Source organism: Plodia interpunctella, chromosome 4 (assembly GCF_027563975.2).
Source record: "Plodia interpunctella isolate USDA-ARS_2022_Savannah chromosome 4, ilPloInte3.2, whole genome shotgun sequence".
In the NCBI taxonomy this organism is placed as follows: domain Eukaryota; kingdom Metazoa; phylum Arthropoda; class Insecta; order Lepidoptera; family Pyralidae; genus Plodia; species Plodia interpunctella.
In genome coordinates this window covers 3,570,516-3,586,488 of record NC_071297.1, presented here as the reverse complement: position 1 = coordinate 3,586,488, position 15,973 = coordinate 3,570,516, and the positions used below count along the sequence as shown (strand labels likewise).

The following is a 15,973-nucleotide window of genomic DNA, read 5'->3' as shown; positions in this document are numbered from 1 at the left end:
TCAACAGGTGACCAATGTATGTCCTTTCAGTATACCGTTGTCGAATTCCTTCGTAGGGAACAGATTCTGGGTGCACCATTAGGTCAAGCTTATCATAATGTAAGGTCATGTAAACTGATGTGAAACTAAATAAAAGTTTGCAAAAAGCACTTGTTTGATATCCATCTAATTTCAGCATGGCAATTGTCATTTTTTTCTCAGTTCTACACTAGACAGAATATTGGCAATGAGCCAACATATTTAACACAAGAAATTGATTCGAAAAAAAGGTAGGTACTTAGGAAGAAAACCAAAACACGGCAACACTGGCAGGGATCCAAAATCTGGTTTATTTTATTATCTCTTTTTACACCTAACCTATAACGTAAAAAAGTGTACTCATTATTTTAGGGTAAATTTTACGTGTTTACAAACAAATTCCTATTTGTTTACGAAACGGTTTGGAATAGATAGAAATTCATACATAATAAAGTTACAGTTAAAACAATTCTCAAAATCCAAAGCAATTGCTATTATTAATTTGATTATATAAAGATAAATGCAAGTCATAAATGTTTTGTCTCACTTCAAAAATGACGAAGTTTCATACAAACTTTCACACCCTTATGGGTAGATTTCTAAGATTTAATATACTCATGTTGAACTCCGTAACGTTGTAAATGGGTCTGTAATGGGTTGTAAACGGTTAAATTATTTTTTTCCATCGTCCCATCAATGCGACATTTAATGGGACTACGGAAAAGAAGGTTTCTTAACTTCTTTAAGTCAAAATCCCATTAAAATCGGATATGCCATTCCGAAGATTATCCTGAACAGACGGACAGACAAAAATTATTGTGTCACAGTTAATAAAGAATCGATCGAGAAGATAAAAAACAGTTGCATCACGTTTAACCCTCAATGCGTTTAACATTTAAAACCGCCAATGTAGGAATCACAGTTTGGGCAGAAATGGTCAACGTCGTTACACCCAGGTAGACAGTACGGAAGACAGATGCAGGGCCACCAACTGGAAACATAAAGAAATAAATAATAATAAACAACATATTTATTCTTATGCTTATTGGTGTACTTAAAGCACCTAAAGCCACGTGTTAGCCAGGCCAGGGTAACGTCGGCTTGAAATGTTAATAAAAATAGTCAATTTAGAGCACCCGCATAGTAAGTGGTTTAACTCCACCACTCATTTTAGGTCGAGACCGGCGTCGAAATAAATGGGAAATATAACATATTCACAAAAATTTCAGTGACAACATCTAGCAAGGATGTGTTCTAGGTTGACATCTTTTGGTGGAATATATAAATTATTTAACCATTTGCCATTGGTTGCCTTAAAGTCCTTCCTTCTACTTTTCTCATAATAATCATAGGAGTAGAAACGCGTCTGGGCGATTATATATCTTGTCTCTTCTCTATATAATATAATTTGTATATAATAGTTATATCTCATATGATTAGTCACATCACACCTAATAGTTTATTCAGTACATAAAGTACATTGGCTCCTTTCTATTGGCTCGAATTTAGTTAACACAAAGAAAATGAATAAGTACATAATAATGATGACTTACACCAGCCAGAAGAGTAGACAGGCACACGCATGTGTCCTTAAGGTGGGAGTCTTTTCAGTGCGCGTCATTACTTCAGCTTTACAAGAGGGGCATGTTAGTCTCATAGAACTTGGTCTAAAGTCAATTGGTCTGATGATATCTTTGTCCTTTTCTGCCGATGGATCTGGTTCATTATGTTTGTTCTCTGTTGGAGGTAGTGGAAGCTGTGGATCTGATGGGGTTTTGGGAGTGTACGGTGGAGGCAAATCCGGATAGATATTTGCTGAAACTAATTACATTTATAGAGTTAAAAAATATATATTTTAAGTAGATGCTATATCTAACTGCTTAATAGACTTCGTATGAATTTTGAAGGTCAGGAATGTTAATGCAATAGCAAATTATCTATAAGTTTTAATAGTAACAAGATTTAAATCGACCATATCTATACTATAAGTAACAATATACAAATAAAAATAGGTACGTATCTATTTCATTTTTCCCAAATTATTGATAAGTTTTGTCAAAATGTCAGCTTAATGTACAATCGCTACAGTAAAACCATTTTCAAACTTTTCGGAGCTAGTCGTATCTAAAACGAACAATAACAAATTACACCCAAGTATCATTGGCTATGTTAGCAATTAATACTCACTCGCACTCTGAACCTTTTCATTATTTTCATTTGGAGCACTCATACTATAGTCTTCTTATGAATGAGCACTAATTTGCAATAACACTCGCGCACAATAATAAATAAATATATCTTCTGTTATTATTCAATTCATTGGTCGAAATTTCCATCTAAATATAAACACACGAAGGTCTGGACATGCACAGAAGAGATAAGATGCGCGGGCGCAGCGCGCGAACCATTCTTTGTAGCGGTGGATTCGGGTTTTTAAAATTCACATTAGCGAATTTGTAGTGACTCACGCTCAGAAATAGATGAGTCGTAGTATGCAAAAGTGCAAAAGATAGTGAATAAAAAATTTTGTAATTCACTGTCTGAATATGTATAGTGAATATTTATTATTTTTAATCTAGTCAGAGTGTAATCCAACATGAATGTTACGTATAATATCTACTTAACGCTTTAATAAAAAGAAAGGAAAAATTCTTTAATAGAATCCAGCATAGCATAGCATGTACCTTTAGCATATTATAGATTTTAATGTGCTTTGAGCTTTATGGATCTAACAACGCTTACACCTAGACTAATAAATACAAATTTTCTCCTTCTTTGTAGAAGTATTTTTCATATTGGAAGTTGAACAGGCATAATGCTGTTGGTATGGTATTAGGAAAATAACTCCTTCATTCACGCATAATCATATCCCTCTAAAGCAGGCGGACCCAGACGGGCCTGACATCTGACATGCAGTTTGACTTTGCTGAATGTACCAAGGTGACTTACTTGCGCTATTTTATATGTACCTGTTACTAGCCTATATTGTATAATGATAATGGTAAATAATGATTATCTCTACCCAAACCGCATAGAGAGCACTAAGTATGTATAATACTGACTTAGAAACCAATTTAGAGAATGACGATAGTCAGACCAGTGAATCGAAATTACTTTGGAGGCAATATGAAGAATAGTAGAAAAAAATAATCAATACGTATGCCCAATTCTGGTATGATAAGAACCAACACTAATACTTATGCTTTAGGATTTTCCAAAAATCTACTTACTGTCTTTAAACGTTGAGTGTATGAATTACTGAAGTGTGTCGTCGAGTGGTTAGAAGTACTGAAGTAGAAAAAATATCCGATAAAGATAAAATACTACACTTAGGTATATTAAGACCAATCAAATAAAAAGAAATCGGTCGTCGGCATCCCTAGTCTTCAGATCGATTTTCATTTACCTACCAATCGATACTTTTGATTGCCACATATCATAATAGTTGACGATGTGAAGCCAGCATTTCTAGGGTTTGTACCTTCTGCCCAGACCAGGGACGAGGCTTATTCAGGCGTTTGTTCTCTTCGTTATTTGCGGGGAAAAGGATAAAAGTTAACAAAAAATTAAAATAGGTACTACATTATATAATTTATTTTCAATAGTTTAACATTTTAATTAACTCTTAATACTGAGAACCTCTTGCCGTACATACACTATAGCTGAACAGCCAAGCTAGCATAACATAGCTAGTTTTTCATTGCGGTAAATAAAAACTCCCATAATCATTAACTATGTTATGTCCATTGAGCGTCGGTATCCTGAGTTCGGCAATATTGTACATTATGTACAGAAAATTCTTGTCTGCTAGTAATGCGTGTTGGAAGATTTTTGTCGCGAAGCGGACAGCATTTGAACATTAATAAAATTATACAACTATTTACCTAGACAAATATTAACATAAATAATAAATAAAACTAAAACTATCTTTTAAATAAATAAAAAAAAATCAACACTTTACACTGTGCTTTACACGCAGCTGGAATAGTAGTTATAAAAACTTTTTGCCTCGTTTCGAGCACAGCAAAATGATAATTTTTTTTATTTTATAAAAACACAAATATATTAATATCTTCATAATTATTGTATTTCAATGGTACCTACATTTATTTACATCACTATTACATTTATTTTATAAAATGTGAATTTCGTTATCGTCGTAATCTACGTCGTAGTAACTTTACTTACTTAGTACAACCTTCGGTGGGTTGCACCGATCAACTTTGACGTTCAACCTGCGTAGAAATTCGCAAAGTTTTTCAATAGTTTTTTAATTTGTCTATACGTCGGCAGCGCGCAGTTTAAAGCTGTGGTGTAACTCACCCTAAATTTATGATATCTTGATACTTTAGCTTTGGCCTTCCTGTATGGATGAAATGATGAATGATGATGATGATGATGAATAAATTACTAGTTACAATTTTATAAGTTGTTTGATAACATTTTAAATGTACAGTTAACAGCACATCAAAGTATCCAAAGTTATTGCAAATTCTTCGCTATTGCCATCGAATAGAGATCTATGCACAGGGTTACTTGAGATGCGGTTGACTATACACGATAAGCAAGATGACGTTCATAGAAAAGTGAGCATTAAAGCATCTTCTGTTCAATACTTTACACGGACAACAAATTGGCGGTCTGCTTGATATAAGCTGTCGTCTTGCCAATGAAAAGTATGTCTACAGGCAACGCTTTTATAGCTCACAGTTAAATGAACGTGCCAATTTGCTGGGAGCGGTAGAAGCATGACCTTTAGTTGCCATTCAGAGTAAAAAGAGTACTTTGTAAATATTATGGCCTGACACGATAGTTGAGATCACAATCGTAACCAATGTGAAATGTAATTTTCAAATTACGTGATTCCTTCTTTGTCCGTCTTTTTCTTGCGAGCAGCTTAAATACAAACAGTACACAACTGTTGGTAGCAGCATATCTAAACTGTCTTGAGAAATATGAGTCAAGAGTGCAGGTGAATAAAGTAGGTATAGTAGGAAATCGACAGTTGTGGAAGGAAAAATTGTGTGCCGACCGCATTCAAAATGGGATTTAGTAACACGAAAAGTAGAAGAACTCTTTGGCATATCATTGGTCATTCTTGGCTAAAACAGTACCTACAAAGAACCTTATGCTACTACTGCTACAGTAGGTAGTTTAAAAAGTTCAATCAGTGGTATCAACCAAACTATTGCTACTCAAACTACTTATGCTTACGTAGTTTTGTAATATAAAAAATATAAACACATTTAGCTAGATGGAGTCTTTGGAAGGAATGTTAGATTAAAATTTGTAGCCTCCAATATATGCACTGCAGTTTGGACAGTAGTGGTCTATGTTGTTGCAGGAGTTCATACAGTATGGAAGACAGGTGCAGGGCCAGCAACTAGAAAAAAAATTAGGAATTAATTTGCTGACGCTGATATTCAAGATGATATTCAAGAATTAATTTCAAACATACAGTAAAAAGTATAGTCTCTCCCTCTCCCCGTTTAACAATAGGTTGTTCAATCGATCTAAACAGCATGTTATCATAGTTTTCAAATATATTAGATCCACCTTATGGTGATAGGTCCTTGTATGCGACTACCTGCCTGTAGTCGCATACATACTCAAATTCAAATTCAAATTTCGTTCTACCAAATAGGTAGGTATTTGATGAATCCCTTTGGGTATACCTGCATTCAAACATACAGTGCCCTAACCAGCTTGGTATCGGTGCTTAAAATTAATATATTGACGTATACATGTGGACTCCAACAGTGCCCCAGATCTTGATCTTTCGGCCACCGCCGGCCTGCCTGACATCCTCTTTGGTAAAGCTGTTGTAGACTATCAATTCTCAACGATTTGCATCCTTGATTTGCACGTATGGGAGTTCTACAATAGGGCGAAAATTACACATGAAAGTTACAAGTTGTAGAAATACTTACATAAAACAGAACAATAGGCAAGCAATCAAATGAGTCCGTGACGTTGCGGTCCTTTCAATCCTCGTAACGATCTGATGATTACAGGACGGGCAGGTCATAATCATAGGCTCCGGCCCGGCTGGAGTGGTCACCACAAAGGTCCCGGTCACCACCGGTACTCCCGTGGAGGTGGTGTGAATGATGGTGGGCTGGACTATATGCGGAGGGGGGGCCGCAGTGTACGGCGGCGGCGGCGGTTGCTGTGCATACTGGTCATTTGCTGAAATATTTAAATATGATACTTTATTAACAAGGAAAAATAATATTGTATTATTGAAACTCATGCAATGTTAATTCATTTTAATTAAAAATTAACAGACCGAAGAAGAGATGGTTGTATTGCCTTTGTCAGGATAAGGCTTAGAGAAAATGTTACAGATCGGTTAACAGCAATCAGGGAGAAGTGGAAGAGGCTTACATGGTACAGCATGTAAGCCTCCTCCACTTCTCCCTGATACCCACGTAAAGTGGGATAAAAGTACTATAGTATTAATAGTATTACACAGAAAAACAAATCCATTGTGCTTATTATCTCTTAGTCATAGTCATAGCCTCATATCTCAGATAACGAATTACAAATCATCAATGTTCACAATTGAAAACAATTTGTTCATATTATAGAGGTTTGGAAGCCTTGTTGTAATGAGTGACTGTATGTGATCATGAGGTAGCATCATAAAATAAATTGTCCCAGTCTATAAACAACTACGTTACGATGTGTGGACAGAGTATAAAGCTTTGGAAGCTGTTAAAAGCCTTGACAACTGAAATACAAACGAAGTAATGCAACTTCAAGTTGAACTTTTAAGTTCGCCATTTGTTTATTATAATCTTACTTGTAACAACAGTGTATCCAAATTGCCGTTTATATTACAAAATTTATTATAATATTCATGTAGGTACTTGTGTTCTAATTAAACCTTCTATCCATTTTACAAACTACAAGAGATTGATCTCAACAAATGGGCTTTAAAAAGTATAACAAACAAATTAACACTCACTTTCGCATTCACAAGCATTTTAGAATAATTTCGTTTATGATTAGATTTTTTATTTTTTACTATTGAAGATTCACAAAACGGACACGACACAGTAACAAGCATCTCCACACCAACGTCGAACACAGCGCGCCGACGTGAATACATGAACATTGCGTAGTTTGTATTAGTGCTTTTATTTACCGCAATGAAAAATCAACAATGTATACCGAATCTGTCGAAGTTCGGTAAACTTTTTCGCGATAGTGTGGAGTTAAAATACGAAAATGTGACAAGTCTGCTTGATGTAAAATATCACTATACTTACGAACTGAGCTGGGTCCTCCGGATATCTTCACTTCGGACATTTTTTGATTTATAGTGTTTTCGTCAGCCATATTAAATGATTTTGTATATATTTAATGCGTACAATTTTGCTTACTGGTAAAAAAATAACTTTTCCAAAAACGTGCACATCCAGTGACAATACACCGCTATCGATCAGAATTTGTACCTAGGTGTTCGTGATAATGCTAGTCTTATCACTGTTATCATCTCTTATCGAACTCAATATTGATTCAAAAGAACATTTTTGTCCAGCCGCAATTCGGTATTTGAATAATATTGGTTTAAACGTTGTCTTGAGTATGACTAATTATATTTGTCTATCAAAAACGTTAATGTACATTAATTTTAAACGTTATATGGTCAATAATTTTATCACAAAAGCAACTGTTTTCTCTAAACAAGAAACAAACCCACAAAAACAAGCCTTACGCATAGCAATACTTTGGAAAAAAAATCCAACTCTGCTTTCATTTATACACATCGGCTTACTTTAAACTTTTGCTATAAAAAAAGAAACATAAAAATTATACATACCTGCCATGGTTACGTAACTTGCAATGAATAAATAATTTAAAAAATATATATGAAAACGTAGCAATATGCTAATGACAAAACTTGCACAACACGTCTATCTTCCGTTAAAATCCGGGCGATTAGTGATATAAAAAATACGTGGCATAATTATCTGTAATTTACTCCAATAATTTCAAGATAAATCATTTACTACTAATCTACTTACATACAATATATTTCTTAGAAAATTTTAATTAAAGATTTGGATAGGCATTCACAATAATGTTAGCAATAGATTCACACCGCCGTGTATAACCGCAACATCATCGCCATTGCAGACGCAAACCTTTCTTAGCTTTCCTCATCCAGTTATAACCTTTTCGACTGATATCGTCCAGCTATCTGATATCGTCACCTCTACTGGACACAAAATAAAATCAAAATTAATATGTATTACTATTTTAGAATTCAATTAAAAAATATACAACCTTTACGTCTCACTAAATAAAGTTTATCGACTCGAAATAAGTTTAAATTTATGAATACGAAAAGCGGTGTAGTCAACATAGGGATAAGTTAATCTTGATGGAAAACCTATTTGACTAATGGACAGGCACGCAGACAGACGGCGAGTGGCCCATCGCATCCATCACTTAGTTACCACAAACTTTGTCGAAAACACATATATTTTCTGTTATCGGATTAGAAATATACCTAGTTTGCTGTCGTCCGAGATTGTATGATTTTTTTTATTTATTTGGCACATAACAGTCATTGTATAGGAAATTTACATTCAACAAACAAATTTTAAGTACTAGACAAAAACAGTGCCGAACCTTATTTAATTTATACATAGTATAATTATATTAACACGGAGTAGTGTTGACGAACATTATCAATTTATATAAACTAAAAATAAAATGCGAGAGATACGGACAATCAAAGAGTATAACTATTGTATCGCTTTTTATGGATGGGCTATTTTTATGGAGAACGTTTTTAATAGTTGCTAAAGAATTCGAAAATAGCTCAAGTCAGAGAAATCACTATTGTATTTAACTAAAGATCTATGGAAAAAATATTTCTGGTATAATTCTTGTGAAGAAGAGGCGGCACTGATGATCATACGATGTATTTATTTCAAATGCAATTTTTAATTTAACTATCACAAATTGCTATAGGATTAAACTAATTACTAAAAAAATAATCAGGCTTCAATTATCAAAATAAAAAATGCTTTTCAAGCTAAAATATTTTTTTTAAACTACGACAACGTTAAGTTATTTATTTACATTTAACATTAACATTGCATTCTTCTCTAACATAACAAAATAGTTTAATTTTTCGTTTCGTTTGGTAGTCCTGTATCCTTAATTAATATTGTTTTGTTGTATATTATATGACCGTATTTTGTATGGAGCAAAATTTAGATAATGAACTTTAGCCATCGAACCATAATAAAATAATAGAATTTTATTAAATAAATAAACAATGTAGGGATAAACAATTTGCCATTCTGTGCCGGCACAATCTATTTAGTAAATTGCGTTCAGGTTGACAAAATTAAATTGCTCCAAAATGAATCCTCTCGTTCAAACCATAATGTACGCGAACTGAATTTAAATATTGTAAATTACCTTAACTCCATTTCAAACATGATAATATGTAATGTAACCTTAACGTTTAGAAAATCAAAATGGCGGATCATTACATATAAGTATACATGTTATATAACAAATCCTCTGCCGCGACTGTCTGTCTGTTCGCGATTAACTCAAAAACGATTGCACGGATTTTCATGTTTTCACCAATAGAGTGATTCCTGAGGAAGGTTTCGATGTATATTATGTATTTACCCGGGCGACGCCGGAACGAGCTACTAGTACTCCAAAAATTGCAGGACAAAAAAATTACCAAATCGATCAGTACAATCGAGTGCGGTTGATACCCCCTTAACTATATTGTTGGTGGTATACAACCAACAAATTGTTTTACTTATTACATACGACTGGCATATTTCTATGATTACCTTCCAATCCCGTACCCCTTTCATCATATATGTGTATGATATAACTAAATGGATGTGGTGGATCGGATCGGGACGTTCCCTCTATTGTGGTTGAGCTTCGCGATGCCTAACTCACGCGTCAACTCGTGAACGGGTGCTGCCGGGGGAACTGGTCAGCTCGATCTTTTATTAAAAGTTTTTTTTGTTTGGTTAATTATACATATATATAAGTATATATATTTTCCTTTCATCAGCACTTAATCACAATTATAATATGTTTCAGTATACCTTTTGACCATGTACTTTATTGTGTACTTACATGTTATATTACTGATAAAAAATTATACATAAATTTATATTTAAAAAATGGCAAGCCCTTCTGGCATAATAGGGACCAACACTGTTTGAATGAGTTTCTTTCGGCATTTCTTCTCAGCAGTGGTCGTTCCGAAATGCTAGTAGTTTGTAGCTTTGGTAAATATTCATTTAATTTAGTAAGTTAAAAGTGCCTGTGAAGGCCTAATTTCTGAATAAATGAATTGATTTTGATTTTAAACTGAAACGAGAACGGCAGTCGTGTTTTTATTTTTTTATAATTCTTATTCAAGCATTATTTTTCTCCCATATCAAACAGTGCAATCATATTACGAGTACTGTGCATACTAACATCGGGCGACATATCAATTAGGCGATTGCTTGATCAAAGCTGGCCCAGACAAGCAGCCCTTTGTGAGCCCTCGCCGTGAAAGCCCACGATTTCAGACTAAATGGAACCCGATGATCAAATAATTTGCTTGATTGAAATGACTATGATGAATGATATATGTATTACTATATGTAGTCCAGTCCCAGTCCTAATAGTTTTGTACGTACTCTTAAGTACTCGTTAATGTTATTTTCTTTTTTATTTTACAAGTGTTATCATCTCAAACAGTCTTACTGCTAGAAACTATCCTCTTTGCAGCAATATCGAGCTATGAAAACTACAATGTTAACTTCACAATAATTATATTTTATTCATTAACCTGTCTACAAACTTTTACACTCATAAACGATTCAGGGTAGAAATAAAAATAAAACACTATGGACAGTCAAAGTACTGGAAATTTCAACGGAACCATCAGACAAATAGAGACGGGAGAGTGAAATTGAAAATAAACAGAGAACGCTGTGTTGGTTCGAGGGTGGAGAAAGTTTCGCGGCGGTCCAAGTGACCGTGGACACAGAACATCGAGCGGACAGGGCTCGGGTCATCACAAGTCCTTATTTTTATATCTATACTCCCATAGTATCTGTAATTCTTCTTAGAATGTCGATTCGGCTAAATTTGTGATTATACAAATATACGTACTTATTCCATAGGAGACTGATACATTATGTAGGATAAAGGTAAGCGGATAATAATGACTTCCATACTTGCGAAATTTCTTCTTCAGCAATTTGAGATTTTTATGTGATTATCGTTAATGACCCAAAGTCAAATACAGGCTACCGCAAGCAAAGCTGCGAACATCAGCTAGTTTTATTATACGTAAAATTCATTAGAGAACGTGCCTTATGGATTTGAGGGAGAAAGGTGATGTGATGTAATATATTTTTCAATACAGGTTTCTTGAACCTGCTCCCAAAATTTCACGGGAATCGGTTGACAAATGCGACCTCTATTGTAGAGGAGAACACACAGATATACGAAAGTATTTTTGGCCTAGCTGAAACGGAGACCTCACTCAATAAATTAATATAGATAACTTAACAACTACACACATATACAACAGAATTTAGGATCTATATAGAATAATGAATCCGCTATATGACTTTCTCTCTGTATTGTTTTGTGCAATAAACTATTAACTATACACAATATTCATATTGCAGACTGTACTTAGAGGAACTGTAAATATTTCCCTATAAGACGGTACCAGTTCCTCTAACAGAACTATACTATTATGAATATTACAATGTACTAAATTGATGCTTGTATGACATTCTATATGTAATTTTAATCCAAGCTCCATATTATCTGCCGCCTACGCAAATGAATGTACATTGCGTTGTTTATCTGAGCTTTTTTTACCGAAAGGAAGAACCAACAATATATGTCGAAACATCAAATTTTAACGAAAAAATATTTTTGCGAACAAAAACTAAGCTAAAAATATGCTGTTGTAAAAATAAGCTGTTTACAACAGCTTATTTTATAGTTTATAGTTTATATATATTTTATAGTTTTTATTTGTTCAATTCGTGGTGTAATATGCGCATTTAAGTTCTTGAAAAATTGAATGGAATTTGCAAGAAATATAAATAAGAATCTTGAGAAGAGGTACTCGCATTGATATATCAATAAAACAAATATGAAATATATTATATAGATAATACAACGATGACAACTTCCGGCGATATCTGAAACTATGCCACAAGTCCAGTTATTCTATGTCTATTCGCGATAAACTCAAAAACTACCGCAAGATAATTTGATTCTTGAGGAAGGTTTAGGTGTATAATTTATTATGTTTTTACTCGAGCGAAACTGGGACGGGCTGCTAGTAATATTACAAATGCCACAGTCTGCGAAATAACTATAGCAGTGAAAGTGTGACAGGCTTTCGCAGACAGTCATTCACTGCAACTCCACCTGCTGGCCGGCTGGTTCATAGGAAGCAAGAGGTAGGTTATTTCACTTTATTCCTTATTCTATTATACATAAAAAAAACATGAGTTGAACAGATTACACAGAGTACAACAGATTGGTACACAAACACATGTGTCACGAGCATTCAGTAGGAATTCAGTTCGAACCTGGAGCCTTCGGTTCACAAGCGGGCATCTTTACCACTAAACCAACGCCGCGTACTTTACGAGTTCGCAGTTTATAGCATGCTTTCAAATCTGTAGATACTAAATATTTAATCAGGTCATGAGAAAAATAGCAGGTTGGACTCAAAACGATAATATCGCGTGGATTTCTGTCATTCCGATTGTGTTGGGTGACCTGATTTCACTGACATTGAACTACCTATGTGTATCTTTTCATGTGGATTTTATTTCTATACGATTGCCGTGTTTTGCCGCCCTAGAATAGGACCAATCCTGTGGATGTCGCACGAAGCTTCTAAAGGAGGCTTCTGTAGCCTTGAGAGATCATAGGCAATAGTAACATGGCCAAGAAGAGTTGGTCAACAACTGATGTCTTAGGCAAGACAAGCTTTTATTGTTTTTTTATTAAGAAGATAAAAGGTTAACTAAAAATTTACCTTGTTTTAAAACTGAGAGGGTAAAAAAGTAAATTGGTAAATAAGTTAACTAAAACAAAAGATTATATGCGTACCAATGGTCTTGACAAAAGTAGGACACCTGACACTGGGCTCCAACGCTCTATGGTTTCGGAGGAAGACGGATAAACGCTCAGGTGAGAAATAGTAAATATGAAATACTCTATTCACATTGCCGAGATATTATCGATTCCATTTAAAGAAGTGGTTAACACTAAGTAGGAACTCGTGCTTAGTGTTACTCCTACTTAGGTGTACCTTACTCCAGGGAATAAGATAAAAGCCTTCAGTTTCTATTTGTGCAATTAAGTCGGTTATATTCACTAAGTTAAGTTGCTTTGTTGTGTGCGGATGTGGACTTTGATACAAGCGTTTAGGGTTGCCACATGTAAATGCTCACAGTTGGGGCTAGCCACCTTTGTAAACTGTGTAAGCCTGAGAAGTTAATGTTTTCATCCATTAACTCGACCAAGCACTTATGAAATTCGTGTCCGCGATCCGAACCCGATTACATGTTCAGGGTGACATGTTTCCAATATTAGGGCTGTCTATTATTAGAAACTCGTCATACATTCATTAATTTTAATACTAGAGAGTGGATGCTAGGTCCAGCAGTCTTTTCTCTGTTATTTTTAGCAGGATGGATAGGCCCATATTTAAATACTAGAACCAAATTAAATTCAATAAGTTTTTTATTCAAAAAATTAACAATGCTCATTATTACTAATATTTACTACGGATTCTAGCCAAATAATAAATCTTGTATTAACATAAAAATGTTCTCTGCCTCATTATTGACACGAGTATAAATTTGTTCTTTAGAAGCCCCGAGATTATCGTCTGGTTTATAGTTGCGAAAAAAATAATACACATAAAGCATATTTATATATGTATAACATTTTATTTTATTTCTCTCTCTAAGGAGACCCCATTTTTGCTTGATAATGCAATAAATATAGTTCATAACTTAAAGTGTTTAAAAGTCCCTGAAAACTGAGAGACAATGATTCCTAGCATAAACGGGATAAAGAGAGTTCGAGGGCGATCAGATAATAAACTATGCATGTGGAAAATTTTAACAATCGAATTACTATAATAAGATTATTATTGTTACTATAATAAGATAAAATACATGTTAAATGTACTCAAATGTACTTATCTACACAATTTGTTAGAGCGGGATCTCCTAACACAGGTAATTATTTACTTAAAAGGAGATCCCGGTCACAAATATGCTCATGTAAACCATGGTACAGAAATAAAGAATTTTGATTTTTGAAATTGATTATTGACCCTTAGTTTAATGCATCCGTTATTTTACCTGTAAGTTAGCTGCGTTTGCCAACCCTACAACCTCGTTACCTGGCTGATGGCGCCTCAGGCGTTTGTTGCGTCTTACACCGAGCCCATAATAATTAGAGCTCTGCTTATACAACAAATTCCTCCCCTCAGCCGGCGCGAATCCAGCGCTGTGGGCACTTTGCTTATTTGTGAAAAATTACAAGCGTAAATTGAATTGTAACTTAAGTAAGCATCTACAACATTTTCAAGGACGTGAAAAGATTCATTCAGAGCTGGAAATGCATATATGTATATTATGCACGCATGAATGTTTCCTTACTCAGTAGTATAAACAAAAATATATTGTTGAGATTAATAGTGACAGGTTGCTAGAACATTGTCTACGAGAAGAATCTCTTGTTTATTATAATATATATCATGACTTCTAATACCGGCTCATACCAGACCATTTTTCAGGTGAATGTGACCACAACCTTTTTTGAGGATCGGATCCGCGCTTGCCCCTCAACTAACCCTATATCACAAATAGAGGCACGGAAGGTCACTCTTACGTTGTCTTCAAGGGGCTAAACCGTATTTGCTAATGGAATACAGATGTGATCGCGAATATACGTAGTTACTCGTAAATACATGTAAAAATCTGTACATTACATGAATTTACTCTTTTGCACATTAATATCGATATGAGTAATCGAGTGGTGTTTATCATACCTACGATTTTATCACTAATCAGAATTCCGAATTTGAATACTTACTAAAACAAAAAAAGATAAAGTACTCGTATCCGCATCTAATGGGGAAACAAACTTCGTTTGATTTGATACAAATAGATATTTGGTATGTAATCAATGGACAACAAATGCATTAGGAAATTTTAATAATTGAATTAATTCACTTAAACCTGATGACACCTAAAGTAAATTTGTAAAAGTATTTATCAAATATCGATTTCTTGAAAAAAAAATGCCAACTTTTGCCTGAATTTCCTACTGCGATTGTTATTTTCCGAAATTAATATCCATCCATCTCTTAACTACGAGTAGGAATTTTTTATGAAATACATCGTGAAGAGTTATCTCAACTGACCTTGTACCCGATTTAATTTTCGGGTGTGACACTATTGAAAATAGTACTACATATTATGAAAATCCAGCTGTGATATTAAGTCCGGCCGCCTGACAGTCAAGCCTATTTGTTTAATGCGATTGTTGTCTGTCTATGCTTAAACTAGGAAGATATGTAAATAATAACATACTCGTGAAAGAGTGCAGCAACCATTAGTATTAGACGACCAGAAAAAAATATATAGTGAGTCACTGTGTCTGCATATTAATACTGATTATGAAACTTACAACATATTGTGAAAATCTATTTCAGAATATTTTAAAATGATGAGTAACAGGAACCACCAATCATCCGTTTCAACCAAATGCACCTATCGAATATATTTTATCAGACTAATATAAAATGCTATTTCTTCTTATCAGGTTACCTACGATAAATGTAGCAAGGCATGCGACGTAAAACCATAATGTCAAGAACTCACAATCGTGTAATTTTTGCCAA

General features: G+C 34.3%; 2 protein-coding genes across 3 annotated transcripts; both read right to left on the bottom strand.

Annotated features, from left to right (window-relative positions):
* Nucleotides 1-313: 313 nt before the first annotated feature.
* LOC128669385 (lipopolysaccharide-induced tumor necrosis factor-alpha factor homolog) lies at nucleotides 314-2,440 on the bottom strand. The gene is made up of 3 exons (XM_053744190.2): nucleotides 2,206-2,440; nucleotides 1,572-1,839; nucleotides 314-1,009 (listed from the first exon to the last, which is right to left on the bottom strand). The coding sequence occupies exons 1-3, from the start codon at nucleotides 2,246-2,248 to the stop codon at nucleotides 907-909; spliced, it is 414 nt and encodes a 137-aa protein (XP_053600165.1). The 5' UTR covers nucleotides 2,249-2,440; the 3' UTR covers nucleotides 314-906.
* Nucleotides 2,441-5,222: 2,782 nt separating this feature from the next.
* Nucleotides 5,223-7,987, bottom strand: LOC128669465 (lipopolysaccharide-induced tumor necrosis factor-alpha factor homolog). 2 transcript variants are annotated; one of them, XM_053744324.1, is made up of 3 exons: nucleotides 7,847-7,987; nucleotides 5,949-6,207; nucleotides 5,223-5,401 (listed from the first exon to the last, which is right to left on the bottom strand). In XM_053744324.1, the coding sequence occupies exons 1-3, from the start codon at nucleotides 7,851-7,853 to the stop codon at nucleotides 5,299-5,301; spliced, it is 369 nt and encodes a 122-aa protein (XP_053600299.1). In that variant the 5' UTR covers nucleotides 7,854-7,987; the 3' UTR covers nucleotides 5,223-5,298. The 2 variants fall into 2 exon arrangements, with proteins under 2 accessions (XP_053600299.1, XP_053600298.1); XM_053744323.1 differs by lacking the exon at nucleotides 7,847-7,987 and adding an exon at nucleotides 7,293-7,477.
* Nucleotides 7,988-15,973: the final 7,986 nt, after the last annotated feature.

Coding starts and splice junctions, on each gene's coding strand:
- LOC128669465 (XM_053744323.1), bottom strand. CDS start 7,362: ATGGCTGACGAAAACACTATAAATCAAAAAATGTCCGAAGTGAAGATA. Junction 6,208..7,292: donor CGGAGGACCCAGCTCAGTTC/GTAAGTATAGTG, acceptor TAAATATTTCAG/CAAATGACCAGTATGCACAG. Junction 5,402..5,948: donor TGCCTATTGTTCTGTTTTAT/GTAAGTATTTCT, acceptor TTTTTTTTCTAG/TTGCTGGCCCTGCACCTGTC.
- LOC128669385 (XM_053744190.2), bottom strand. CDS start 2,248: ATGAGTGCTCCAAATGAAAATAATGAAAAGGTTCAGAGTGCGA. Junction 1,840..2,205: donor TGAAAAGGTTCAGAGTGCGA/GTGAGTATTAAT, acceptor AAATGTAATTAG/TTTCAGCAAATATCTATCCG. Junction 1,010..1,571: donor TGTCTACTCTTCTGGCTGGT/GTAAGTCATCAT, acceptor TTATGTTTCCAG/TTGGTGGCCCTGCATCTGTC.